Here is a 27,841-nt window from a genome sequence, read left to right as displayed (position 1 = left end):
ATTTTAGCTGTGTGCTTAGGGTCATTGTCTTGTTGGAAGGTAAACCTTCGGCCCAGTCTGAGGTCCTTAGCACTCTGGAGAAGGTTTTTGTCCAGGATATCCCTGTACTTGGCCGCATTCATCTTTCCCTCGATTGCAACCAGTCATCCTGTCCCTGCAACTGAAAAACATCCCCACAGCATGATGCTGCCACCGCCATGCTTCACTGTGGGGACTGTATTGGACAAGTGATGAGCAGTGCCTGGTTGTCTCCACACATACCACTTAGAATTAAGGCCAAAAAGTTCTATCTTGGTCTCATCAGACCAGAGAATCTTATTTCTCACCATCTCAGAGTCCTTCAGGTGTCTTTTAGCAAACTCCATGCGGGCTGTCATGTGTCTTGCACTGAGGAGAGGCTTCCGACAGGCCACTCTGCCATAAAGCCCTGACTGGTGGAGGGCTGCAGTGATGGTTGACTTTCTACAACTTTCTCCCATCTCCTGACTGCATCTCTGGAGCTCAGCCAAAGTGATCTTTGGGTTCTTCTTTACCTCTCTCACCAAGGCTCTTCTCCTCCGGTAGTCAGCTTGGCCGGACGGCCAGCTCTAGGAAGGGTTCTGGTCGTCCCAAACGTCTTCCATTTAAGGATTATGGAGGCCACTGTGCTCTTGGGAACCTTAAGTGCAGCAGAAATTTTTTGTAACCTTGGCCAGATCTGTGCCTTGCCACAATTCTGTCTCTGAGCTCTTCAGGCAGTTCCTTTGACCTCATGATTCTCATTTGCTCTGACATGCATTGTGAGCTGTAAGGTCTTATATAGACAGGTGTGTGGCTTTCCTAATCAAGTCCAATCAGTATAATCAAACACAGCTGGACTCAAATGAAGGTGATCTCAAGGATGATCAGAAGAAATGGAAAGCACCTGAGTTAAATATATGAGTGTCACAGCAAAGGGTCTGAATACTTAGGACCATGTGATATTTCAGTTTTTCTTTTTAATAAATCTGCAACAATTTCAAAAATTCTTTTTTGTCTGTCAATATGGGGTGCTGTGTGTACATTAATGAGGAAAAAAAATAATTTAAATGATTTTAGCAAATGGCTGCAATATAACAAAGAGTGAAAAATTGAAGGGGGTCTGAATGCTTTCCGTACCCACTGTGCATACAGAATACATTCATTACCTCATTATGCCAATAATTATTATAAAATGAAAAAAAAAATATTAGTTTATTTTATATAAATACCATGTGATTTTACATACACTAATTAGATTACAATTATAATGTGGCCTGTTAGGAGAAACCCAGCCATTATTCAGAAATTGATTTTGTTTATTTGTTTATTTTCTTGAGGGGGAAAATAAGGAAGGTCTGGGTATTTGTAAGAGCATTTACATGGGTAGACAAGTAGTATGTTACTAATTTTATAGTATAAATTTACCCATTAATGTGTTAAAAAAGATAAGAAAAATGCAATTGTATGAACAGTATATTATAAGCCGACCAAGGTTATGATATAATAACTGAAAGTAACCATTCTTTAACCCTTTCAGGGCTGATGTCGACTTTTGTTGAAATTCAGGGGTAGAAGATGATAATCAGCTGTAAACTACAACAAAACTCGTTGTTACGTTGTAGTTTGGCTTTCCTTTGCTAGAAGGAAAGCTAGCTTTGTTGATTTCACCTCGATTCCTTGTGCATGCATGATTAGTGAAGTGCAAACAACGTCTAAAATGGCATTGACATCTAACGAGAAACCAAAGTGAATGTGCAAAGGAATGTACTCCGTGGACAACGTTTTGCGTGTTATCGCTGAATTGGACTCTGGCTTGTCAGACTCCAAAACTGATGGAGATGGAGATCAAAAATGAAAGTGAGGTACCAGCATCAGATGATTGTGGTGCTGAACACGTTTGTGTAGCTGATGTCCTACAGCAATGTTCACCTGGGAGGACCGCCACTTATGATGACAAGCGGTACAAACCAGATTGCTTCACACTGCGACTGCCACCACCACACACCTGCTCCACAAAAAGAGCCAGCCCACCGCTCATTCCTGCTCGCCATTGAGCCGCCCCCACGCAGCTCCTGTTGCCAGAGACACAGACATTTTATGTTAATGTATATGTGAAAACATTGCTTTGTGTGCTTTCAGAAAATTACGTTTTTTTTGGTAAAAATATTTAGCCCTTAAAGAGTTAAGGAACAGAGGCTTGTATGGACCTTTACATTGTAATCTTTGTGCATTTGTATACTTCCATGTTCAATTTTTGAAAACGGAAAGAAATTACATATTTATGTGTGTGTGTGTGTGTGTGTGTATATATATATATATATATACAGTATTCCCTCCTCGATCGCGGGGGTTGCGTTCCAGAACCCCCCGCGATAGATGAAAATCCGCGAAGTAGAAACCAATTAAATTTAGTATTTTCGCAGTTAGAGCATTGAAAACTTGAAACTGAAGACCTTCTAAATACGTTTTTTAACATTATTAGAGCCCTCTAGACATGAAGTAACACCCTTTAGTCAAAAGTTTAAACTGTGCTCTATGACAAGACAGAGATGACAGTTCTTTGTCACAATTAAAAGAATGCAAACATATGTTCCTCTTCAAGGTGCGCCGTCAGGAGCAGAGAATATCAAAGAGAGAGTAAAGTAAACAATCAAAAATCAATAGGGCTGTTGCGCTTTTAACACTAGAATTACCAGAGCCTACGAAAAAACTCGTAATTCCGTCCCACCTTAAATCGCTTCTTAAATCCCTTCACACCTCTCCGCCAGCGCCCTTTGTCTTCTAAATGTGCTGATAAAGAGAAGCTTGGAGCAGCCGGCTATTCCATCCCCCCACCAATTTAGCACGTGCACAAACTTCTCTCAGCTCATGCCTTGATTGAGTATCTGGGAGTGAAGTGGAGTTTTAGAGTGCAAATAATAGATCGTTGTTTGGAACACACGCATTTCATGTCTGTTCCGTTTCTACAGTAATCTGTGTCAACACATTGTTAAAACAGAAACGTTTTTTATATTCTAGTAGTAGATGACAAAATGTAGGCATAAACTATATAATGTATGAAGCCTGAAGTCCAAATAGCAAAGAAACATTTTCACAAGAATAACACAATTGCGCTTTTATTCAAATATATAACTGCAGAAACAAAAAGCCGCCTTAACATGCGACATTGACAGCAGTTTATTGTAACTGCCTCCGTAGTTCAATAGAATCTGCCCCTGCTTGGGAATCAAGAGGTCACGAGTTCGATCCTGCGCCCCTCTGTTTTGAGAAGTAAACTGCTCTTAGTCTTACTGTTTTAGAATAAAAGCATACATTTGATTTCAGTCTGTAACAGCCGGTGCAATTTATGATCCTCGTAAAGGTTAGCTTTTTTTTTATTCACTTTTCATTCTCTCAGTCGCGTTCAGAATCAATCCATACAACCCCATCTGACACGGCTGTTTTCACTAAAGACGCGCTATAGCTCTGCAGTGTACCACGATGCATACTAACGCCCCGGTTCTGACACACAAACGCTGGCAAAGCTACCTTCTTCGTATCTCACCGTCACTTGCTTTTCTTTTTATTCAGTTTTATTGAGTGTTCCTGTCAGTCCCCGCATGTTGCTGTATGCTGCTTGAAAATGCAGGGCGACTATTTCATTTTTCCTTTGAGGTTTATCGTAATGGCATTCTTTATGTAAAATCATGTGTTGAATTTTGTCCTGTGAGACGATTACACACACAACCTCTCAAGCGGTCATTTTGACGCCTATCTTCCACATAATTCTATTCAATTAGATCTTAGATAGATAGATAGATAGATAGATAGATACTTTATTAATCCCAAGGGGAAATACACATACTCCAGCAGCAGCATACTGATAAAAATAAACCATATTAAATTAAAGAGTGATCAGCAGCAGCATACTGATAAAAATAAACCATATTAAATTAAAGAGTGATAAAAATGCAGGTAAAAACAGACAATAATTTTGTATAATGTTAACATTTACCCCCCCAGGTGGAATTGAAGAGTCGCATAGTGTGGGGGAGGAATGATCTCCTCAGTCTGTCAGTGGAGCAGGACAGTAACAGCAGTCTGTCACTGAAGCTACTCCTCTGTCTGGAGATGATCCTGTTCAGTGGATGCAGTGGATTCTCCATGATTGACAGGAGCCTGCTCAGCGCCCGTCGCTCTGCCACGGATGTCAAACTTTCCAGCTCCATGCCTACAATAAAGCCTGCCTTCCTCATCAGTTTGTCTAGGCGTGAGGCGTCCCTCTTGTTTATGCTGCCTCCCCACCACACCACTGCATAAAAGAGAACGCTCGCCACAACTGTCTGATAGAAAATCTGCAGCATCTTATTGCAGATGTTGAAGGATGCCAGTCTTCTAAGGAAGTATAGTTGGCTCTGTCCTTTCTTGCACAGAGCATCAGTATTAGAAGTCCAGTCCAATTTATCATCCAGCTGCACTCCCAGGTATTTATAGGTCTGCACTCTCTGCACACAGTCACCTCTGATGATCACGGGGTCCATGAGGGGTCTGGTCTCCATTGTCTTTCTCTTTTTCTATAAATCAGAATTCTGATCACGCTTTGTCTATATTGCAACCATCGGTAGTAACCCCTTCTCAAAAGTGAAAGAAGAAATGCAGAGCTAGATACACAAATGCAACAAGAAAGAACCAACTTAAAAAGGCCCAGAAAAATACGTACAAAATAGCTCTATACCGAAACGTACAGCTCTGTCTAAAAACCAAAAAATTAATCCTGGATCGCATAGGCAAGCGGTTGCTAATTATCAGCAGGTACACCCAGATAAACACAGACAGGCCGTGAGCAAGTACCAGCACATACGTCTTGAGCAGCATAGACAAAAAAGAACACAAACATGGAAAGTTAAAGCTCTTTCGGGTATGACATATGATCCAGACTTGGCAATTCAAACTTATAGCTTTATATCTTTAGGTGTCATGAACCACAATGGTCAGTGGTGTAATGCTATAAAGTTGATACATTGTGTTGGTATGTGTTGCAGTGCTGGAAAGGTACAACTTGAACCTTATAAACAGCTGCCTGAACTGCTTATTTTGAAAGAGGGTGCTCCAGTGATGTTGCTGTGAAACCTATGTCCGCCCAAACTCTGTAATGGAACCAGGCTGCAGGTAACAGCATTAAAAAGCAATATTATCGAGGCGACAATATTGACCGGATGTGCTTGAGGACAGTCAGCACTCATACTGTGCATACCCTTTATACCCTCTGACTTCCCCACTGAATTCAAGAGATTGCAGTTCCACCTTAAAGTCTGTTTTGCCATGAGCATCAATAAGTCACAGGGTCAGACATTAAAACTGGCAGGAACACTCAATAAAACTGAATAAAAAGAAAATCAAGTGACGGTGAGATACGAAGAAGGCAGCTTCGCCAGCGTCTGTGTGTCAGAACCCTTTTTTGGTGCGTTAGTATGCATTGTGGTACAACGCAGAGCTATAGCGCGTCTGTATTCTGTTTCTTTTGTACTCCAGGGCATGCAGAGGAGAGAATGGTAAAAAGCAGTAAGTTCGGTGCTATATGCAATCATCAGACACTCCCCATCTGCCTGTTGTTTTGTTATACTTTTCAATACTTTTTATACTGCTCAAACGGGCATGCTCAAAAATACACGTGTAATGCCACGAAAAGTGCACGCAGACACTTCATTTCGCAAACAAAACAAGTGCACTTTTATTCAAAACTACCTGTATAACCGAAGAAAAAAGAAAGCAAGTTACAGTAGGCGATTGATACGACAGCTTGCATGGTGCAATGCTAAGAAGTGCTGATTTTCATTCCGTGCTATATAAAATAATCACATTCAAATATTAACAGTTCCCACACACCCAAGGACCGTCCTTCCTACATTTACGACACGTGTACTTGTCGCTGTGTACACACCTCTCTGTGCTATGGTTTCTATTACACTGAATGAGCACCTGACACTGTACTTTCACTGTACTGTTAGTATGCATCGTGGTACACTGCAGAGCTATAGCGCGTCTTTAGTGAAAACAGCCGTGTCAGATGGGGTTGTATGGATTGATTCTGAACGCGACTGAGGGAATGAAAAGTGAATAAAAAAAAAAAAGCTAACCTTTACGAGGATCATAAATTGCACCGGCTGTTACAGACTGAAATCAAATGTATGCTTTTATTCTAAAACAGTAAGACTAAGAGCAGTTTACTTCTCAAAACGGAGGGGCACAGGATCGAACTCGTGACCTCTTGATTCCCAAGCGGGGGCAGATTCTATTGAACTACGGAGGCAGTTACAATAAACTGCTGTCAATGTCGCATGTTAAAGCGGCTTTTTGTTTCTGAAGTTATATTTTTGAATAAAAGCGCAATTGTGTTATTCTTGTGAAAATGTTTCTTTGCTATTTGGACTTCAGGCTTCATACACTATATAGTTTATGCCTACAATTTGTCATCTACTACTAAAATATAAAAAACGTTTCTGTTTTAACAATGTGTTGACACAGATTACTGTAGAAACGGAACAGACATGAAATGTGTGTGTTTCAAATAACGATCTATTATTTCCACTCTAAAACTCCACTTCACTCCCAGATACTCAATCAAGGCATGAGCTGAGAGAAGTTTGTGCACGTTCTAAATTGGTGGGGGGATGGAATAGCCGGCTGCTCCAAGCTTCTCTTTATCAGCACATTTAGAAGACAAAGGGCGCTGGCGGAGAGGTGTGAAGGGATTTAAGAAGCAGTTTAAGGTGGGACGGAATTATGAGTTTTTTCGTAGGCTCTGGTAATTCTAGTGTTAAGTATGCAAGCACCGCGATAAAGCGGCGCAATGAAGGGATCAATGTGAAGGTAGCCTTTCAGCATTTTTTTTACAGGCGCGTCCATATCATCTAAGCAAACAGCCACTGTGCAAACAGCCTCTCTGCTCACACCCCCTCCGTCAGGAGCAGATAATGGGGCTAATCATACGTCTCCCTGATGGTATTGTATGATGGATAAGTATCTGCCTGTATTTCTCCGAGCGAGTGAGACACAGAGAAAAGCAAACAATGAAAAATCAATACGGGCTGTTAGAGCTTTTAAGTGTCCGAAGCAGCGTGCTGGAAGCATATCGTATATCATTGAGGAGTTTTATTTAATATGTAATACATGCTGTGATTGGGTAGCTTCTCAGCCATCCGCCAATAGCGTCCCTTGTATGAAATTAACTGGGCAAACAAACTGAGGAAGCATGTACCATAAATTAAAAGACCCATTGTCCGCAGAAATCCGTGAACCAGCGAAAAATCCGTGATATAAATATTTAGATATGCTTACATTTAAAATCCGCGATGGAGTGAAGCCGCGAAAGTCGAAGCGAGATATAGCGAGGGATTACTGTATATATATATATATATATATACTGTATATATATATATATATATACTGTATATACAGTAATCCTCTCGATCATGGGTTGCTCCAGAACCCCCGCACAGATGAAAATCCAAAGTAGAAACCATATGTTTGTATGGTTATTTTTATATATTTTAAGCCCTTATAAACTCTCCCACACTGTTAACATTATTAGAGCCCTCCAGACATGAAATAACACCATTTAGTCAAAAGTTTAAACTGTGCTCTATGACAAGACTGAAATGAATTTTCTTTCTCACAATTAAAACAATGCAAATATATCTTCTCTTTAAAGGAGTGTGCGCGTCAGGAGCAGAGAATTTCAGAGAGAGAGAGAGAGAGAACGAGCGCTCGCTAAGAAAAGCAAACAATCAAAAAATCAATACGTGCTTTTGGGCTTTTAAGTATGCCGAAGCACCGCGATAAAGCGGCATTTTTAGAGGAGTGTCCGTATCCTCTAGGTAAACAGCCTCAGCATTGCCTGGGCTATTCATAGTTGAAATATGAAACAAAATACTGTATTAATTTTGATTTGATTAGAATATGATATGATTAATACAGTCATGTGAAAACATTAGGACACCCTTTGAAAGCATGTGGTTTTTGTAACATTTTTAATAAATGGTTATTTCATCTCCGTTTCAACAATACAGAGAGATTAAAGTAATCCAACTAAACAAAGAAAACTGAAGAAAAGTCTTTTCAAGATCTTCTGTAAATGTCATTCTACAAAAATGCCTATTCTAACTGAGGAAAAGATAGGACACCCTCACATGTATTCCCTCTTAAATTGGCTCAGATCTCACACAGGTATATCACACCAGGTGCACATAATTAGTAGATGAAGTGAGAGTGAGCACCATGGTGAGAACAAAAGAGCTGTCAGAGGACTTCAGAAAAGATTGTAGCAGCCTATGAGTCTGGGAAGGGATTTAAAAAGATCTCAAAAGATTTTGAAATCAGCCATTCCACTGTCCGGAAGATAGTCTACAAGTGGAGGGCTTTCAAAACAACTGCCAACATGCCCAGGACTGGTCGCCCCAGCAAGTTCACCCCAAGAGCAGACCGCAAGATGCTAAAAGAGGTCTCCAAAAACCCTAAAGTGTCATCTCGAGAACTACAGCAGGCTCTGGCTACTGTTGATGTAGAAGTACATGCCTCTACAATCAGAAAGAGACTGTACAAGTTTAACTTGCATGGGAGGTGTGCAAGGAGGAAACCTTTGCTTTCCAAGAGAAACATCGAGGCCAGACTGACATTTGCCAGAGATAAAGTTGACAAAGACCAGGACTTCTGGAATAATGTTCTTTGGACAGATGAGTCCAAAATTGAATTATTTGGACACAACAGCAGAGGACATGTTTGGCGTAAACCAAACACAGCATTCCAAGAAAAGAACCTCATACCAACTGTGAAGCATGGAGGTGGAAGTGTCATGGTTTGGGGTAGCTTCTAAGCCAGCCGCCAATAGCATCCCTTGTATGAAATCAACTGGGCAAACAAACTGAGGAAACATGTGCCATAAATTAAAGACCCAAAACATACTAGTAAATCAACCAAAGAATGGCTGAAAAAGAAGAAATGGAGAGTCCTGGAATGGCCAAGTCAAAGTCCATATTTGAATCCCATTGAGATGCTGTGGGGTGACTTGAAAAGGGCTGTATGCGTGCAAGAAACCCCTCAAACATCTCACAGCTGAAAAAGTTCTGCATTGAGGAGTGGGGTAGTTATTTCAGCCAAAGGAGGTAACACTCGCTATTAGGGGCAAGGGTGTCCTATCTTTTCCTCAGTTAGATAGGCATCACTGTATATACACTAGCTGGATTACCCAGCATTGCCTGGGCTATTCATAGTTGAAATATGAAACAAAATACTGTATTAATTTTGATTTGATTAGAATATGATATGATTAATATATTATTTGATATATATATATATATTAATTTATATATATTTTGCATTTATGTATTTTATTTTATATATAAATTTTGCCCACAAATTCGTCTCCGTGAAATGGTCAGCAGATCATCAAAAAATACATATTACGGCTAAAGCACTTCTTTATAAACTATGTTTCTGGTCTTTTTTTCTTGAGCCAAAATGACTAGATGCTGGGTGAGTGACATAAAATTGACAGTGTAAGTAACAGTCTTCCCTTAAGTCAACTTTGGTGAAACTTAATGTCTGACCCTGTGACTTATTGATGCTCATGGCAAAACAGACTTTAAGGTGGAACTGCAATCTCTTGAATTCAGTGGGGAAGTCAGAGGGTATAAAGGGTATGCACAGTATGAGTGCTGACTGTCCTCAAGCACATCCGGTCAATATTGTTGCCTCGATAATATTGCTTTTTAATGCTGTTACCTGCAGCCTGGTTCCATTACAGAGTTTGGGCGGACATAGGTTTCACAGCAACATCACTGGAGCACCCTCTTTCAAAATAAGCAGTTCAGGCAGCTGTTTATAAGGTTCAAGTTGTACCTTTCCAGCACTGCAACACATACCAACACATTGTATCAACTTTATAGCATTACACCACTGACCATTGTGGTTCATGACACCTAAAGATATAAAGCTATAAGTTTGAATTGCCAAGTCTGGATCATATGTCATACCTGAAAGAGCTTTAACTTTCCATGTTTGTGTTCTTTTTTGCCTATGCTGCTCAAGACGTATGTGCTGGTACTTGCTCACGGCCTGTCTGTGTTTATCTGGGTGTACCTGCTGATAATTAGCAACCGCTTGCCTGTGCGATCCAGGATTAATTTTTTGGTTTTTAGACAGAGCTGTACGTTTCGGTATAGAGCTATTTTGTACATGATTTTTCTGGGCCTTTTTAAGTTGGTTCTTTCTTGTTGCATTTGTGTATCTAGCTCTGCATTTCTTCTTTCACTTTTGAGAAGGGGTTACTACCGATGGTTGCAATATAGACAAAGCGTGATCAGAATTCTGATTTATAGAAAAAGAGAAAGACAATGGAGACCAGACCCCTCATGGACCCCGTGATCATCAGAGGTGACTGTGTGCAGAGAGTGCAGACCTATAAATACCTGGGAGTGCAGCTGGATGATAAATTGGACTGGACTTCTAATACTGATGCTCTGTGCAAGAAAGGACAGAGCCAACTATACTTCCTTAGAAGACTGGCATCCTTCAACATCTGCAATAAGATGCTGCAGATTTTCTATCAGACAGTTGTGGCGAGCGTTCTCTTTTATGCAGTGGTGTGGTGGGGAGGCAGCATAAAAAAGAGGGACGCCTCACGCCTAGACAAACTGATGAGGAAGGCAGGCTTTATTGTAGGCATGGAGCTGGAAAGTTTGACATCCGTGGCAGAGCGACGGGCGCTGAGCAGGCTCCTGTCAATCATGGAGAATCCACTGCATCCACTGAACAGGATCATCTCCAGACAGAGGAGTAGCTTCAGTGACAGACTGCTGTTACTGTCCTGCTCCACTGACAGACTGAGGAGATCATTCCTCCCCCACACTATGCGACTCTTCAATTCCACCTGGGGGGGTAAATGTTAACATTATACAAAATTATTGTCTGTTTTTACCTGCATTTTTATCACTCTTTAATTTAATATGGTTTATTTTTATCAGTATGCTGCTGCTGATCACTCTTTAATTTAATATGGTTTATTTTTATCAGTATGCTGCTGCTGGAGTATGTGTATTTCCCCTTGGGATTAATAAAGTATCTATCTATCTATCTATCTATCTATCTATCTATCTATCTATCTATCTATCTATCTATCTATCTATCTATCTATCTATCTATCTATCTATCTATCTATCTATCTATCTATCTATCTATCTATCTATCTATCTATCTATCTATCTATCTATCTATCTATCTATCTATCTATCTATCTATCTATCTATCTATCTATCTAAGATCTAATTGAATAGAATTATGTGGAAGATAGGCGTCAAAATGACCGCTTGAGAGGTTGTGTGTGTAATCGTCTCACAGGACAAAATTCAACACATGATTTTACATAAAGAATGCCATTACGATAAACCTCAAAGGAAAAATGAAATAGTCGCCCTGCATTTTCAAACTCACATAGGCCACCAAAAGTCAAAGGCTGCAACATATCGGCATTAAATTCATTTGATGTGGAGTAGTTGTCACCATTACTATAATAAGAAATAATTGAAAATTCCATCCAATTGTGTACTTCATACATAACGATTTACTCACGCATTTCAATTGCCATTTCCTGGGTACTGTACATTAAAAAAGACAGACTCCGAAATAAGCAAGCCCTGTCTCCTGTAATAGGAACGACAACATAGTGTATCATTTCCCCATTAAAATTCAAAATTTTGTCAGTCATTGTGTTATAGTGAAATAAATAATATCTGAGCGAAAGGAGGTTGAAATGCTTATATATTAAATAAAAAAATATATATAAATAATTAGAAAATGGAACCGAAAGTATCGAACATTTATAATGAAGCAGCTGGCGCTGTGCTCCTTCTTATATACTCAGCGGCAGTGGTGCGCACACAGTACAAACACTACAACTATTATTTTGTTACAATTCTTAGTAGCTAATAATTACACATTAATTATACAAGTGGTGTGCCTGTTAAAAAGACAAAAATGAAAATGTTTTTAATGTAGAATTACGTATTTATTTAAGTAGTAGCAAAATACCCGTGCTTCGCAGCGGTGAAGTACTGCTTTTAAATTTTTATTAACAAGAAAACTAAACCTTTTTAAACTGAGGGAAAATATACCAATAATTTTTTGTTAAGGATCTCTTTGTATTCCACGTTGTCAGTTCAGCACTCCCATTGTAATATGACCAAGCTGTACGAGCTTACTCTTGAGCATGCAACGTATATTTGGCCATGTGAAAAGCAATCTTGCCTCAAATCAATGGCAACCTTTTGTAGGGTCTGTCCCTGAGACTTATTATTTGTCATTGCGAAGCAGAGCCTTACTGGGAATTGGAGGCATTTGAATTGAAATGGGAGATCAGAGGGTATAACAGGGATGCAAGGAATAAAAACTCTCTCCCCTGAGCAACTGCCAGTAAAAATAGTTGTCTCAATTAAGTTCTTTTGCAGACACATGACTTGAAGTCTCGTGCCGTTACAAAGTTTTGGTGGCTGTAAGTTTTTCAGTAACATTATTGGTGTCCCAACCTTCAAAATTAGATTATGCTCAGGAGTGCCTGGAGGATTCAGAGTGTGGAGAAACTCTAGCGACAGCGTGTCTGTTAACTTGTGAATTTTTCTGTGAGTATTTGGCGGCAGCGTCACAAAGTTGTTTCCGCAAGACCGCGTTAGCTGCAGCTCATGGCGAAATGAAATGAATGAAATGAGGTGAATGGGAGGGGGTGATGATAACGTGACTCCCCCACCCGCCTTAACTCTCAATCCCTCCACAAACACACAAACACAGTCTCTCGGATCTCAACTCTCCTTTATATAAATTACTAAAGGAGAGAGAACTAAACACTAAGGAAAAAGAGCGGCAAGACCTCGTCAGCTGCGGAGCTCAGCTTGGAGCGAAATGACGTGAATGGGAGGGGAGATGATGACGTGACTCCCCCACCCGCCTTAACTCTTTATCCCTCCACAAACACAGTCTCTCGGCATGACAAACGTCAGCGGCAGTGTGTCTATGAACTTAATTTAAAGTTAAGCTTTACACTTTGCTTTCCTGTTCCTTTGCATAAGCACAGTCCTTCACCAGCAATTTTAACTCCGTTACAGCAATTTTAACTCCGTTAAAAAGTGATCAAAAGTCTCATTTATACCCTGTGTCTTCTCATTAAACTTGTATCTCGCGAATATCATATTCTCCTTAGGCATGACAAACGCCAGCAGCAGCGTGTCTATGAACTTAATTTAAACTTAAGCTTTACGCCGTGCTTTCCTATTGATATGTCCTCAAAGGCTTGTTCAGCTTCATAGGGTTGTTCCTCTCTTACTGCATCAATAAACAGCTCGTCTTCCTCTTTATCTGAGACATCACACACTGCATGCACGGGTTTACCTTTCCCAGTCCTGCAAACTATAGCGAATTGGTTGAATTTACCACATTTTTTACACTGTCTTTCTTTAGCTGGACATTAACTTTTTCCACGGTGTGCTTTGTTTCCCCAGTTGCTGCACTTATGAATATGCTTGTATACATCACTCGCTTCATATTCTTTTGCTGCCTTCTCAATTGTGTAATGCATTTTTTGTTCAGCGCTCAGTCAGTTCATGTGAGCCGCTCGGAGTACATGCATCTAAGGTTCTCAGCTGTGCTTGTGCTATCTCGTGTGATCTTGCGATGTCCACGGCTTTATTTAATGTTAGCTAAAACCCGGCACTTAAAAGTTTCTCTCGCACTTTCGCTGAGTTTGTGCCAAACACTAGTCTATCCCTGACCATCTCATCTTCATTTGCATAAGCACAGTCCTTCACCCGCGAATATTTAGCGGCAGCGTGTCTATTGGATTGCTGCTGACGGACGGCCTTATATGGGCAGGCACTCAATTACATAGGAGGCGAGATGATGCGGGATGCAACTCCGCCTCACACGGCGACCGAGCTGCAGGCTATGGCCCTATATATGTACGTAAGTAGGTTCCAGTTATGACCGTTACGCATAGAATTTCGAAATGAAACCTGCCTAACTTTTGTAAGTAAGCTGTAAGGAATTAGCCTGCCAAATTTCAGCCTTCTACCTACACGGAAAGTTGGAGAATTAGTGATGAGACAGTCAGGCAGTCAGTGAGGGCTTTGCCTTTTATTAGTATAGACTAGCAAAATATCCGCGCTTCGCAGCGGAGAAGTAGTGTGTTAAAGAAGTTATGAAAAAGAAAAGGAAACATTTTAAAAATAATGTAACATGATTGTCAATGTAATTGTTTTGTGACTGTTATGAGTGTTGCTGTCATCAAGGATTTGATCATCATTATTTCTTTCAATCAGGTTCGTATTTGGAGGTAAACCGATTTGGTCGTTAACTGAAGCAATTTCCGCCCATAGGATTGTATGTAAATACAATTAATCCGTTCCAGACCATATGAACTGTATGTAAATATATATTTTTTAAGTTTTTAAGCACAAATATAATTATACCATAGAATGCACAGCATAATAGTAAACTAAATGTAAAAACATTGAATAACACTGAGAAAACCTTGAACAACAGAGAAAAGTAACACTGCAATAGTTTGAGCTATAGTGCTACCAACCGCTGGCCAAAAGCACTTTTTTTAATGACTTTTAAGCACAGGGGAAAAATGAACACTTGAAAAAATCCATAATTTAATAAACCACCAAGAAAAATAATTTTGCAGCAATGCACGCTACGAACAGATCGCTGGAAACAGAAGTGAAATCAAAATCAAGACCAGTGCATTTTTTAACCGCCGTCCATCTCACGCGCTGCCTCTGTGTGTGTGTGTGCGTGGCGCTATCTCTGTTGCGCTGCCTGTGTATGTGTCGCGCTGCCTGTGTGTGCCTGCTCACACTGACTGTGTGTCTGCATCCATCTCTCTCGCTGCCTCTGTGTGTGTGTGTGTGTGTCGCGCTATCTCTGTTGCGCTGCCTGTGTGTGTGTCGTGCTATCTGGCTCGCGCTGCCTGTTTGTGTGTCGCGCTGCCTGTTTGTGTGTCGCGCTGCCTGTGTGTGTGTGCTCGCGCTGACTGTGTGTCTGCATCCATCTCTCTCGCTGCCTCTGTGTGTGTTTGTGTGTGTGTGTCGCGCTATCTCTGTTGCGCTGCCTGTGTGTGTGTGTCGCGCTGCCTGTGTGTGTGCTCGCGCTGACTGTGTGTGTGTGCTCGCGCTGACTGTGTGTGTGTGCTCGCGCTGACTGTGTGTGTGTGCTCGCGCTGACTGTGTCTGCATCCATCTCTCTTGCTGCCTCTGTGTGTGTGTGTGTGTGTGTGTGTGTGTGTGTCGCGCTATCTCTGTTGCGTTGCCTGTATGTGTGTCGTGTTGTCTGTCTCGCGCTGCCTGTTTGTGTGTCGCGCTGCCTGTGTGTGTGTGCTCATGCTGACTGTGTGTGTGCGCCTGTCTGTCTCGCGCTGACTGTGTGTGTGCGCGCCTGTCTCTCTCGCGCTGCCTGTGTGTGTGTCGTGCTGTCTCGCTCTCTCTCTCTTGCTCGCTGCACAGGAAATGCACAGGGAGATACTGAACATGTACAAACCGAAAGGGAAACTGGCTTGTTTGTATACCGAGAGTGTGGTCGTGAATATTTAGCTCAATTACGTGGGAGGCGTGCGGATTTCTGCAGTAGCTGCACTTATTAATATGCTAAGCACAGTCATTCAACTGCGAATATTTACCTTATATGGGCAGGCACTCAATTACGTGGGAGGCGTGATGATGTTAAGCTTCACAGAACTTTCTATTTTCCATTCACACTTCACTGTACGCAGCAAACGTAATTACGTCAGGATCCAGGAAATCGCCTCTTCTTCAGTTGTCTGTCCCTCTTTTGGCTAATACTGCTGTTGATAACTTGTGCTGTGTCCTTTATTTCCATACAACTTCCTGTCAGTGCCACACAGAGCATGTAAGTTAAGATAATATGGATAAATATAAATAAATAAAAAATAATTATTATTAAGGAATAAAAAAGTGTCGGCTAATTTTCTTTGTTCTATAATGTCACCAAATATCAAGCAAATCTGTCAAGGTATTTTTGAGATTTTGAGGTATTTAGTTTTACTTTTGTTGGGAGTGTTGACCCCTAAATATTCATATATTAAAATGTCCTTTCTTAGTATATACCTACTCAATTAGATGTACCATCCTGCCACATTTCAGCTTGTTAATTAAACCAGAAATATGGTTTACTAACACACAAAGTAATCCATTTCCATCATTATTTTTCATTGGTCATAGAATCTGATAGCATTTTGCCATGAGTCTGCTCATTGATCATTTTTGTTTCTTTTCACAGGCGAGTATCCTATGTATTTTTTGCATATATTTTGGGAGTACCCCACATCTCAGATTTGTAAATGTCTATTGCTGATTTCTCTCAACTATATTTTACATTAACATAATTTTTATTCTACAAATTCCAGCAGAGGTTGTTTTGTCTATGTACAGTAACTTCTTGCTGAAAATCTGATGTCTTTATTTCCTTTTTTAGCAAGTTTCATGTTTTAGTCTTACTCCAGAGCACTCAGTGGCAGTTATCAGTGGGTCATCTAGTTCATACATTACAGAATGATGTGCTGTAGAGTAATTTCTGCTGGGCTGGATGGACTGTGATCGGTGTTGTAATTTTGTCTCAATGAGCATACATATTCAATACATATCTTCTGTTCATTTTTAGCGTTACCGTGTGTTTTATTCTGTTGGGGTGGAAAATTCTTGGTGTGTTTTTGGCCTGATATTAGTCTTCAGTTCTGGACCCTTAAAAATAAATAAAAATTAAATAGCTGTGTGAATCTAGGGCAAATACTAAACCGGTGAAATAACCCAGGTGCTTCACAAATGTGTGTATACTATATTCTATACACATTTTAGACATCCTTGAACACGACTTGATGCATGTGTTTGAGTGTTACAGTGCAAGTCCCTTAACACAATTATTTGAGCCTTATTACTTAGTACAAGTGATGATTTTGTGTTTCTATGCACCTACAGTATGTGTGCCGAGTGCACCACAGTTAGAGAAAGAGATATTTTATATATTTATAGGCAGCATTTTTACTAGCTTAAGTATATTAATGATTGTCTTTCTTATCAGGCAACAAATTATAACATCGACTGCCTTTTCCATTAAATGTTATCTATACTAATAAAAGGCAAAGCCCTCACTCACTCACTCACTCACTGACTCACTCACTGACTCATCACTAATTCTCCAACTTCCCGTGTGGGTGGAAGGCTGAAATTTGGCAGGTTCATTCCTTACAGCTTCCTTACAAAAGTTGGGCAGGTTTTATATCGAAATTCTACACGTAATGGTCATAACTGGAAGCAGTTTTTCTCCATTTACTGTAATGGAGATGAGCTTCAACGCCGTGGGGGCGGAGTTTCGTGTGACATCATCACGCCTCCCACGTAATCACGCAGTACATAGAAAACCAGGAAGACCTCAAAAAGCGCTGAAGAAAACATGCATTATATAATCGAGAAGGCAGCGAAACAATAAGAAGCGAGCGAGTGAAATATACAACCATATTCATGAGTTCTGCTACTTCGGAAACAAAGCACGATGTAAACCTACACTTTAAATTAAGTTCATAGACAGGCTGCGCTGGCGTTTGTAATTTAGTGCCTGCCCATATAAGGCCGTCCGTCAGCGGCAATCCAATAGCAAACTGCCACGGATAAATATTCACGGGTGAAGGACTGTGCTTATGGCGAGGAAGATGAGATGGTCAGGGTGGTGTTTGACACAAACTCAGCGAAACTGCGAGAGAAAGTTTTAAGTGCCAGGACTAAGGTAACATTAAATACAGCCATGGACATAGCACGAGATGGCACCAGCACAGCTGGGAACCTTCGATGCATGTACACCGAGTGGCTCACGTGAACTGCCCAGTGCACAGATAAAAGCAACAGTTCCAAAGAGCGCTGAACAAAAACCGAATTACACAATTGAAAAGGCAGCAAAAAATATGAAGCGTCTCATACATACAAGCATATTCATAAATCCAACTACTGCGGAAACAAAGCACACGTTGGAAAAAGTCAATGTCCGCTAAAGGAAGACAGTGTAAAAAACCTGTGCATGCAGTGTGTCAGGTCTCAGATAAAGAAGAAGACGAGCTGTTTATTGATGCAGTAAGAAACGAATCGATGAATGAAACCTGTCATCTTTACAACGATTGACAAACACGGAATGTAACTTGAACACAACACATCCTACAAATACGAACCTGATTGAAAGAAATAATGATAATCAAATCCTTGATGACAGCAACACTCAGTAACACTCACAAAACAAATACTGTATATTGACAGTCATGTTACGTTATTTTTTAAATATTCCCTTTTCTTTTTCTAGCTTTTTTAACACACTACTTCTCCGCTGCGATACGCGGGTATATATATATGTATATATATATATATATCCCGATCTACATACTCGAATAATGGATACTTTATTCTCCATCAGTGATTGTTTTGGTAAAGCCATACTCAGTGTATTCATTAGATGAACGGTAAAAAAGTAAGGGCAAGGGGAGGATGACTTATTGAGGCATGCAGGCTGTAGTGCGTCAACTCTATCTGAATTGCGATCACATTTGAAAAAATATATCTTTTCAAGTTCTATTTAGTCCATATGTGTCAAACTCAAGGGCGGGCCACATCTGGCCCGCGTGTAATTATATCCGCCCGAGATCATTTTATATACTGTATTATTGTTATTAAAGCCGGGTATATGAAGCGCTGGTAACACAATAAACTACAGATCCCATAATGCAGCGCTTCAGCTGCCTTGCCGAACACTTACCGCTTACTAGAGTTATTGCACTGAGTTTGCACGGCACTTTGGTGACTCTGAAGAACAAAAAAAGTCCGTCTACATGCGGCTCGAACCTTGTGCATGTTTGGTAGCACATATCTGTATGAGAAGCTCTTCTCAGTGATAAAGACTAACAAAACAGCACACAGGAGTCGCCTCACTGATGAGCACCTGCAATCCATCCTGAGAATCTCCACAACACAGAACCTCACACCAAACAGAAACGAACTTGTGGCCAAAAAGATGCCAGGCGTCCAGCTCTAAAATGACATATGAGCAAAGACAACTGAATGATTTGATTTGTTATTGCACGTAAGAGCGGAGTCAACGTTTTAACAAACAGCGTATTGCACTGATCTGAAATAGCTGTGTGTGTATATATGTAGATATGTATGTATATGTATATATATGTTTATATATGTGTGTGTGTGTGTATATATATATATATATGTATTTGTGTGTGTATGTATGTATGTGTGTATGTATATGTATGTGTATATGTATAGATATGTATATATATATGTTTGTGTGTGTGTGTAAATATATATATATATATATATATATATATATTTATATATATATATATATATATATATATATATATATATATATATATATATATATATATATATGACAACAACACTCATCACTCACAACAGTGACAAAACAATAACATTGACAATCATGTTACGTTATTTTCAAAATGTTTCCTTTTCTTTTTCATTGCTTCTTTAACACACTACTTCTCCGCTGCGAAGCGCGGGTATTTTGCTAGTATTTATAATATATTTATTCCATGCAGTTTGTTGTATAAAGACTGCAAATTAGTAAACTTTACCTACCTCACCAAAATATGAAATTACCAAAAATAAATAGATAAATTTAAAAAAATAAACTTGTTTTACTGGTCTACGTTTGAGCTAGTCCTGGTTAGGGATGCATGTTGATCTGGCTACATTCAATGTGCAGTTCAATTTTTAAGACTCCAGTCAAGAATTCAAACTGTTGAATTTGAAATGGGAGGTAGGGCCCTGCTAACATTGCCAGTCATTTGACTGAATTGAAAAAGTTCTCATACTGAGCTCGCCTCTGTCCACATAGAAACGTGGTAGGCCCTAGTTGTGGGACAGTTTCAATGGGGAGGACTCTGAATACAGATGTCATTTCTTTTACAAGTTAAATTTCACACTAAAGAAGTGGAACAATTCTTCTTTTGTGTGCCTCAGTCCTTTTCATACTCTTTGTGACTCTATGCTTTTGAGAGTCATTCCACACATTAAGATATTGCCAAGCAGCCTTCTGACAGAACTGCTTTAAACCTGTATGTCCTGGCCTAGAGAAAGGCAGTACTGTTGTATCGTAGGGAAGTAATGGTGTTTGCCTGTGGTTTCATAGATTTAAACTGCACCGGTGAGTCAGTGTTAACTCAATTTTAAAAGAAAATGTTTTTACTTATTCTTAAGAAGTCTTATCTATATATATTTTGATTGAAATAAGAACTCATTATCACAGGTTTGATTTTACTAGAAAATTAAGAGCATTTTAAAAACATTTTTAAGGTTTGAGGCTGATTACAGAATTAATTTTAAGATGGGAAACTAATAAATAAAAACCAATTTTACAACAGGCTGATGGATTTCAAAATGTTTTGCTATTGTTTTATAACTGTTCATGAGCAAATAATTAAAGCACTCTTCCTGTAGTCATCTGTGGTCTCTTTAGATTATAGTACACAGTACTACTGTTACTTGGTGTTTCATAATTTTCTTTTCTGTTTACCTTTGTATAGTAGGAGGGTCTTTTGGGCATTGTCAAGGTCTCTGTTTATGTGGTTAACTTGGCATGTAGATATTTCAGCAACTATCTTTTATTACTGCACTGCCTAAGTTCATTCATTTATTGGCACAAGAAATTCTACCACATAGTTCTTTTGCTGTTACAACTATGTTTTGATTCATGTAAAAAATTGCTTAGAAATTTTGGGCATTAACACTTCTTTTTAGAAGAGTAAAAAAGTGAGATGACTTAGTGATATAACATTTAAAAAACCTTTACTCTACAAACATTTAGCCTGAAGTCTAAAGTATCACTTTAATTTGTATACTTCAATTTTAGTCAGATTAAGTAAATATTCTTTCTGTTAATCACTGACTTTGCTACTTAAGCACATTTCTTATTGGAATATTAGTTTATTAAGTGTCTGTAGCCCTTCATTTAAAATACAAAAAGTAATTTTTATTTTTGGAAATATTCCTAAGGCATGACGTTAGTGTTCTTTGTATAGGAAATAAATATAAAAGGTCTGATTCACTTTTCAAATATTCCCTTTTTTGCAGCATTTTCTTTCATATTATTCTTCTGTAAATAACATATTTACAGTTGATAACTATCTGTGAAATTAGGGATTGGCTTTTTGAAATTTAAACCATGTATATGTTTTAAAAGGCAGGAGACATTCCTTTCCTAACACTTGTTTTCTGGTATATTATGTTCTATTTGCATGTCTTATTTTTTCGCAGGGTGCATCTTTTTCCTTAATTATCATAATAACATGAGTATTAGGTTAATTATCAATGTTAAATCGTTCAATGTGTGAGTACGTCTCATCAGAGAGATTGATTCTTGCACTTTTTAGGATAGGCTGTAACCCCAGAACTGCACAAAGTGGGTTAAACAGTGAATGGATTAGTATTTGTTTCCATTTGATTCTGCGTAATCCAAAGGGGTTACACTGGCACAGTAGTGTCACATTCAGACCTGGTTTATGCCTTGTATTTATTACTGATAGAATAGGCACCACTCCAATCCTGAATCATACTAAGCAGGTTTCAGATAGTAGTATTATGTTACTTATACCAAGATTAGGGACATGAGAAGCTGAAACATTTTCTTCTAATTTCCATTGTACAGCAAGGACCAAACCTGGACCAGCAGCAGTCCAATAGGAGAGCTGTGAAAAAAATAAATCTCATTCTATCATGAAGAACAGAGGTTTAAAAAAACAAAAAAGCTTTGTTATACAGATTAATGGAGTCCAATACATTTTTTGTTTATGAGTGCATCTATTTAATGATGTTTTAGCAAAAAAAGCATGTATTTTACATGTTATGAGTAAATGGCTGGATAACTGATATATGGGTTATGCAACATAAGTAGTATTTTTTTTTTCCCATGGATGTTTTTCATATCTCGAGGCATTGTATAGTAATTGACACCATTGGCTTTTTATTATATCAGAAAGGTTTTTTTTACCTCTGTTCTTCATGGAAACATGAGATTAAATATTTTTTTCACAGCCATCACTGCATAATCTACTTTTTCTACTTTTGGTAGATTATTCCTTTAATGATTCTTTTTTTATTGTGCCTAATGTTTTATTTTATCTGTGCTCTAAACATTTAGACATTGAAGTTAAAAATCATATATAATGTCAGTTATTATGTGAATTTATGTTTCTCTTTTTGTATTCATTAGTTGTTATATATTGGTTAGGACTGACATGGCAGTTGCATGAAAAAGAAACCTTTTGACACAGGGGAAGGGTGCAAAAGGAATAATGCTAGTATATTCACATTGGAAGATGCAGTAAATGATTTTTGATGTACATGAATCCTGAAGTTCAATCATCAAACTATTTTTAGATGAGGAAAATATGGTGCTATATTTGTTATAATATTTCATTCCTTCATTCAGTGATATAAGATTGTATTTACTTACAGAATGCATTTATTTCTGTTAACAGTGAAGATGAAAAGAAATGCTATATGGATACTTCAAGTCAATAAACACCTTTGAGTTTTCTATGAGCACAGTTTCTTTTATTCTTTTTGCATTGGTGTTTATTCCTCACCCTTGAGCTAGCCTGCACACTGAAACTTATAATGCTTCTGCAGTCCTTTTGACCTCTTCAGTCTTTTTCTTTACCTACTCTACCTATAATGGGACTACTATAGTTCTTAGAAATAGTGACTTTTACCTCTGTGTTCAAGCAGTCTTGTGACTGACATGTGGCATACTCATTGCATACATCAGATTGTTGTACATGAAAACTATACACACCCCTGTAATTGATAGAGTTAGACATACAGAGCTAAGGATAAGGTATAAATGCATCACTGTTTCTACTTTTGACAAATAGCTGTTAACTGTCTTATACTATACAATAAATATCTTTTGTAATATTAACAGTGACAAGTAACTGTAACATAGGTTTATATGAACACAGGTGTGGGAGTAGTTATATTAGAACTTTTAATTATACATTAGATTAGGCAAATAGTAACTTTATTGTGGTATTTATTGGTGAGTTGAGGAACCTTTTTTTAGCTAGACACATATGTTTAGTAGAATTTGCTTTCTTGTTGTGTACTGCTTCCCACCATCTAACAAACTGCAGTGCAACACATAATTTATATGTGATATTATTTCTGATATCACTTATTTAAATATTTAAACAGACTTTAATAATAATTTAATTGTAAAATTATCTACAAGGATGTAATTAATGGATATGGTACATGTGAAAATCATTTAGAGGCTGAAGGTAAAATTCACGTTTCTTAAATTATCCAGGAACGGTCCAATTTTTTGTTCCAGGTCAATCAGCATAATTTATGTGTATATTATGGCTGTCAGTTAAAATTTTTAATCATGATTAAACACAAAATGCTAATAATTATATAATATAATCACAATTAAATACAAAATGTCAGAACTCAAAAAATTTTTAATCTTGATTAATCGCATGTTTAACCAAAGTAGTTCAGCAGTGTCGTGTAGTCCCCTTTGAATGTGACTGCTGTAAAGCTGGCAGTCTGATGCAATCTATTTATGCATTAAATAGCAGTAGTTAATGCTTTAGATTTTGTTACATTAATGGACAAAAGTTGAGCTGCACATTCATTGCAGTCCACATATTTTGCTCCCTAATGTTAGATTTTTTTAACAGCACTATCATGCGTGTTTTGCTCTTAAGTGATAAAAGAAGAAAGTTATACTTCTATGAAATTGAAATTTGCTCACACTAAGTTCACAATTAGCAACAATTTTGTACTTTGATCTATCTAGGAGCAAAGTAACTGTCATAAATGAATTTCTCAGCCATTGTTGATGGAAAGAAAAACCTATACCAAGGATTCAAAAACTTAAAGTCAGGGACCTCTAAAATATTGTAATTTCTAGTTTGGATGCCCATTAATATAAACCCTATCATGATGAAGTGAAGTATGATCTTAAATCTCGGTTACTAGTAACAGTAGTCTTGATTTTGTATAATAATAGGCGTATTAATCAAAGCAAATGCTTAACTACAGCAGACTATTAATACTTATGTGATTAAATGTCACATGGTATGTTTTGCTAGTCTAGGAAGTTTCTTTTTTTCTTGGCATAGCACTCTAGAAATTGAAATTATCTTCAAATATCCCCATTTTCTTTCAGTCTTGAATTGCTAATTAGTGAACTAAAAGTTAAATTTCTTAATTCTTACTTGTTCACCTAATTTTGCATTTAGGCATTTTAACAAGTGATTGCAGAGTTTTTTTGCATGGATGTACAGTGGTGTGAAAAACTATTTGCCCCCTTCCTGATTTCTTATTCTTTTGCATGTTTGTCACACAAAATGTTTCTGATCATTAAACACATTTAACCATTAGTCAAATATAACACAAGTAAACACAAAATGCAGTTTTTAAATGATGGTTTTTATTATTTAGGGAGAAAAAATCCAAACCTACATGGCCCTGTGTGAAAAAGTAATTGCCCCTTGTTAAAAATAACCTAACTGTGGTGTATCACACCTGAGTTCAATTTCCGTAGCCACCCCCAGGCCTGATTACTGCCACACCTGTATCAATCAAGAAATCACTTAAATAGGAGCTGCCTGACACAGAGAAGTAGACCAAAAGCACCTCAAAAGCTAGACATCATGCCAAGATCCAAAGAAATTCAGGAACAAATGAGAACAGAAGTAATTGAGATCTATCAGTCTGGTAAAGGTTATAAAGCCGTTTCTAAAGCTTTGGGACTCCAGCAAACCACATTGAGAGCCATTATCCACAAATGGCAAAAACATGGAACAGTGGTGAACCTTCCCAGGAGTGGCCGGCCAACCAAAATTACCCCAAGAGCGCAGAGACGACTCATCCGAGAGGTCACAAAAGACCCCAGGACAACGTCTAAAGAACTGCAGGCCTCACTTGCCTCAATTAAGGTCAGTGTTCACGACTCCACCATAAGAAAGAGACTGGGCAAAAACGGCCTGCATGGCAGATTTCCAAGACGCAAACTGTTAAGCAAAAGAACATTAGGGCTCGTCTCAATTTTGCTAAGAAACATCTCAATGATTGCCAAGACTTTTGGGAAAATACCTTGTGGACTGATGAGACAAAAGTTGAACTTTTTGGAAGGCAAATGTTCCGTTACATCTGGCGTAAAAGGAACACAGCATTTCAGAAAAGAACATCATACCAACAGTAAAATATGGTGGTGGTAGTGTGATGGTCTGGGGTTGTTTTGCTGCTTCAGGACCTGGAAGGCTTGCTGTGATAGATGGAACCATGAATTCTACTGTCTACCAAAAAATCCTGAAGGAGAATGTCCGCCATCTGTTCGTCAACTCAAGCTGAAGCGATCTTGGGTGCTGCAACAGGACAATGACCCAAAACACACCAGCAAATCCACCTCTGAATGGCTGAAGAAAAACAAAATGAAGACTTTGGAGAGGCCTAGTCAAAGTCCTGACCTGAATCCAAATGCGATGCTATGGTATGACCTTAAAAAGGCGGTTCATGCTAGAAAACCCTCAAATAAAGCTGAATTACAGCAATTCTGCAAAGATGAGTGGGCCAAAATTCCTCCAGAGTGCTGTAAAAGACTCATTGCAAGTTATCGCAAATGCTTGATTGCAGTTATTGCTGCTAAGGGTGGCCCAACCAGTTATTAGGTTCAGGGGGCAATTACATTTTCACACAGGGCCATGTAGGTTTGGATTTTTTTTTCTTCCTAAATAATAAAAACCATCATTTAAAAACTGCATTTTGTGTTTACTTGTGTTATACTTGACTAATGGTTAAATGTGTTTGATGATCAGAAACATTTTGTGTGACAAACATGCAAAAGAATAAGAAATCAGGAAGGGGGCAAATAGTTTTTCACACCACTGTACAGTATATGTCTTTATGTTCTTATGCACATACATTGCTTTTAAATAATTTGTTTATGTAAGAACAGAAGCATGATTGGGTAAGGAGTAAAAATTAGAAAGCTCTCAAAAGAATATAACACAAAGTCTATTGTAAAGGCTAAGTGTCTATGTTTTATAGTGTCATCATTGTCAATTGTGTGGTATTAAATGTGAAGGAAAATAATGTGCTATTCCCTTGAAAATCACATGCATTAACTTTGTCAGCCCTAGTATATATATGTTTTGCACTCCTCATTGAGGTGATTTAATCTAAATATATTCAGTTTTAGATGATTATATATCTTTATTTTTTATTTTCTTTAGTTGTATGACAAGATCAATACAAAATCATCACCACAGATCAGGAATCCTCCTAGTGATGCAGTGCAGAGAGCCAAAGAGGTAAGCCCAAAAAAACTCAATTTATATTTCACAATTAATGGTTTACTGAGAGATCTAAAAATGTTTACTTTTGAAAAGTGAAAAAGGGTTTGTTCTTATCAATGTTTAAATAGCTTCTACCAATGCTCCAAATTATTACTTTTTGGTCATCAATAAGTATATGTTGTTTTTTTGTAAAATGGATTGTGTCCTCCATAATTAGTTTTTTCTTCATCTAGTGGTAGTTAACATTTAAAAGAGTGGATTTTTTTTTCTAAATGTGCTTCACTAGATAATTGTGCTTGTAGTATGGTGAGTTTGTGGAGAGAATTGGAGAGAATTTTACCAAGGGTCTTCATTTTCCTGAAACTTGTTATTGTGGTACAGTATAAGAACAGTGATTGCACCTGTTTTATATACATTGTAGGTTTTAAAGACTGTAGCCAAATGAATAGAAGTAATCAAATATGATTGCTATACACTAAAAGGGTAGAATAGAGGTATAGAAGAGTAATGTTAGGACATGTATTACATTGTATTTACAACAGTCAGTAGAGATTAGGATAGTAGAAGAAAAATGTGTTTTTTACAAATAATATTCTCAATAGTTAGAGATGATGAAAGGTATCAAGGAAGTATTAACCACAGGATTCAAGATATGAAAGCCATTGTAGAAAACACTTTATCTGTATGTAAGGCAAAGTACACTGACTCTTTCACTCACTTTTTAATAAAAACACTATTTCCTGTTTAGTTAAAAAGCTGATACTTGGCAGGATGGTACATCTAAATAAGTAGGTGTATGCTAAGAAAGGGCATTTTGAAATATCAATATTTAGCTGTAAATCCAATAGAAAAACTCTCAAAAATGCCTTGGTGGCTTTGATTGAAATTTTGTGATGTTATAGAAAAAAGAAGATATAGCTGTGTTTTTATTTTTCTATATTTGTCAGTAATACATCTGTTACCAGTAGGGTATTCTTAGGCAATGGCTCCTGTTTTGCTTTAGCAGAGAAATGGGGAGTGTAGTTATTTCAAGTAAAGACCACAAGTAGAAACGTGCCATTGTATAAGTTGTATCTCTAATTGTACAGAGAAATGGGGCTGGTGGCAAATATAAAAGAGTGCCTACCCTGCACTGGAAAAAGAGGTGGTGAGTTACATAGAAAGTGAGATGTGAAATGGACAAAGATAGGTTAGGCAAAACTCAAAGATGTGGTCCTTGACTACATGCAATACTCCCAATACTCCCTGTTGGCTTCTTCTTACTCCACAGAATGTGGTATAAATTACAGTGTAATTCAAGCCAAAATAGGTTGTCAAGTGCTCTTTTATTTATATATACAGTGGTGTGAAAAACTATTTGCCCCCTTCCTGATTTCTTATTCTTTTGCATGTTTGTCACACAAAATGTTTCTGATCATCAAACAC

At 38.2% G+C, this 27,841-nt stretch overlaps 1 protein-coding gene across 11 annotated transcripts in view; it reads left to right on the top strand.

Annotated features, from left to right (window-relative positions):
- Positions 1-27,841, top strand: part of caska (calcium/calmodulin-dependent serine protein kinase a) — a 509,789-nt gene that overhangs the window by 391,243 nt on the left and 90,705 nt on the right. For all 11 annotated transcript variants that reach the window (XM_039745129.1, XM_039745125.1, XM_039745124.1 and 8 more), the window contains one exon: positions 26,354-26,431. In XM_039745129.1, coding sequence (XP_039601063.1) covers positions 26,354-26,431 — 78 coding nt within the window. The remainder of the gene's footprint in view (positions 1-26,353; positions 26,432-27,841) is intronic.

Source organism: Polypterus senegalus, chromosome 2, assembly GCF_016835505.1.
Source record: "Polypterus senegalus isolate Bchr_013 chromosome 2, ASM1683550v1, whole genome shotgun sequence".
Lineage (NCBI taxonomy): Eukaryota > Metazoa > Chordata > Cladistia > Polypteriformes > Polypteridae > Polypterus > Polypterus senegalus.
This window is presented reverse-complemented; position numbering and strand designations above follow the sequence as displayed.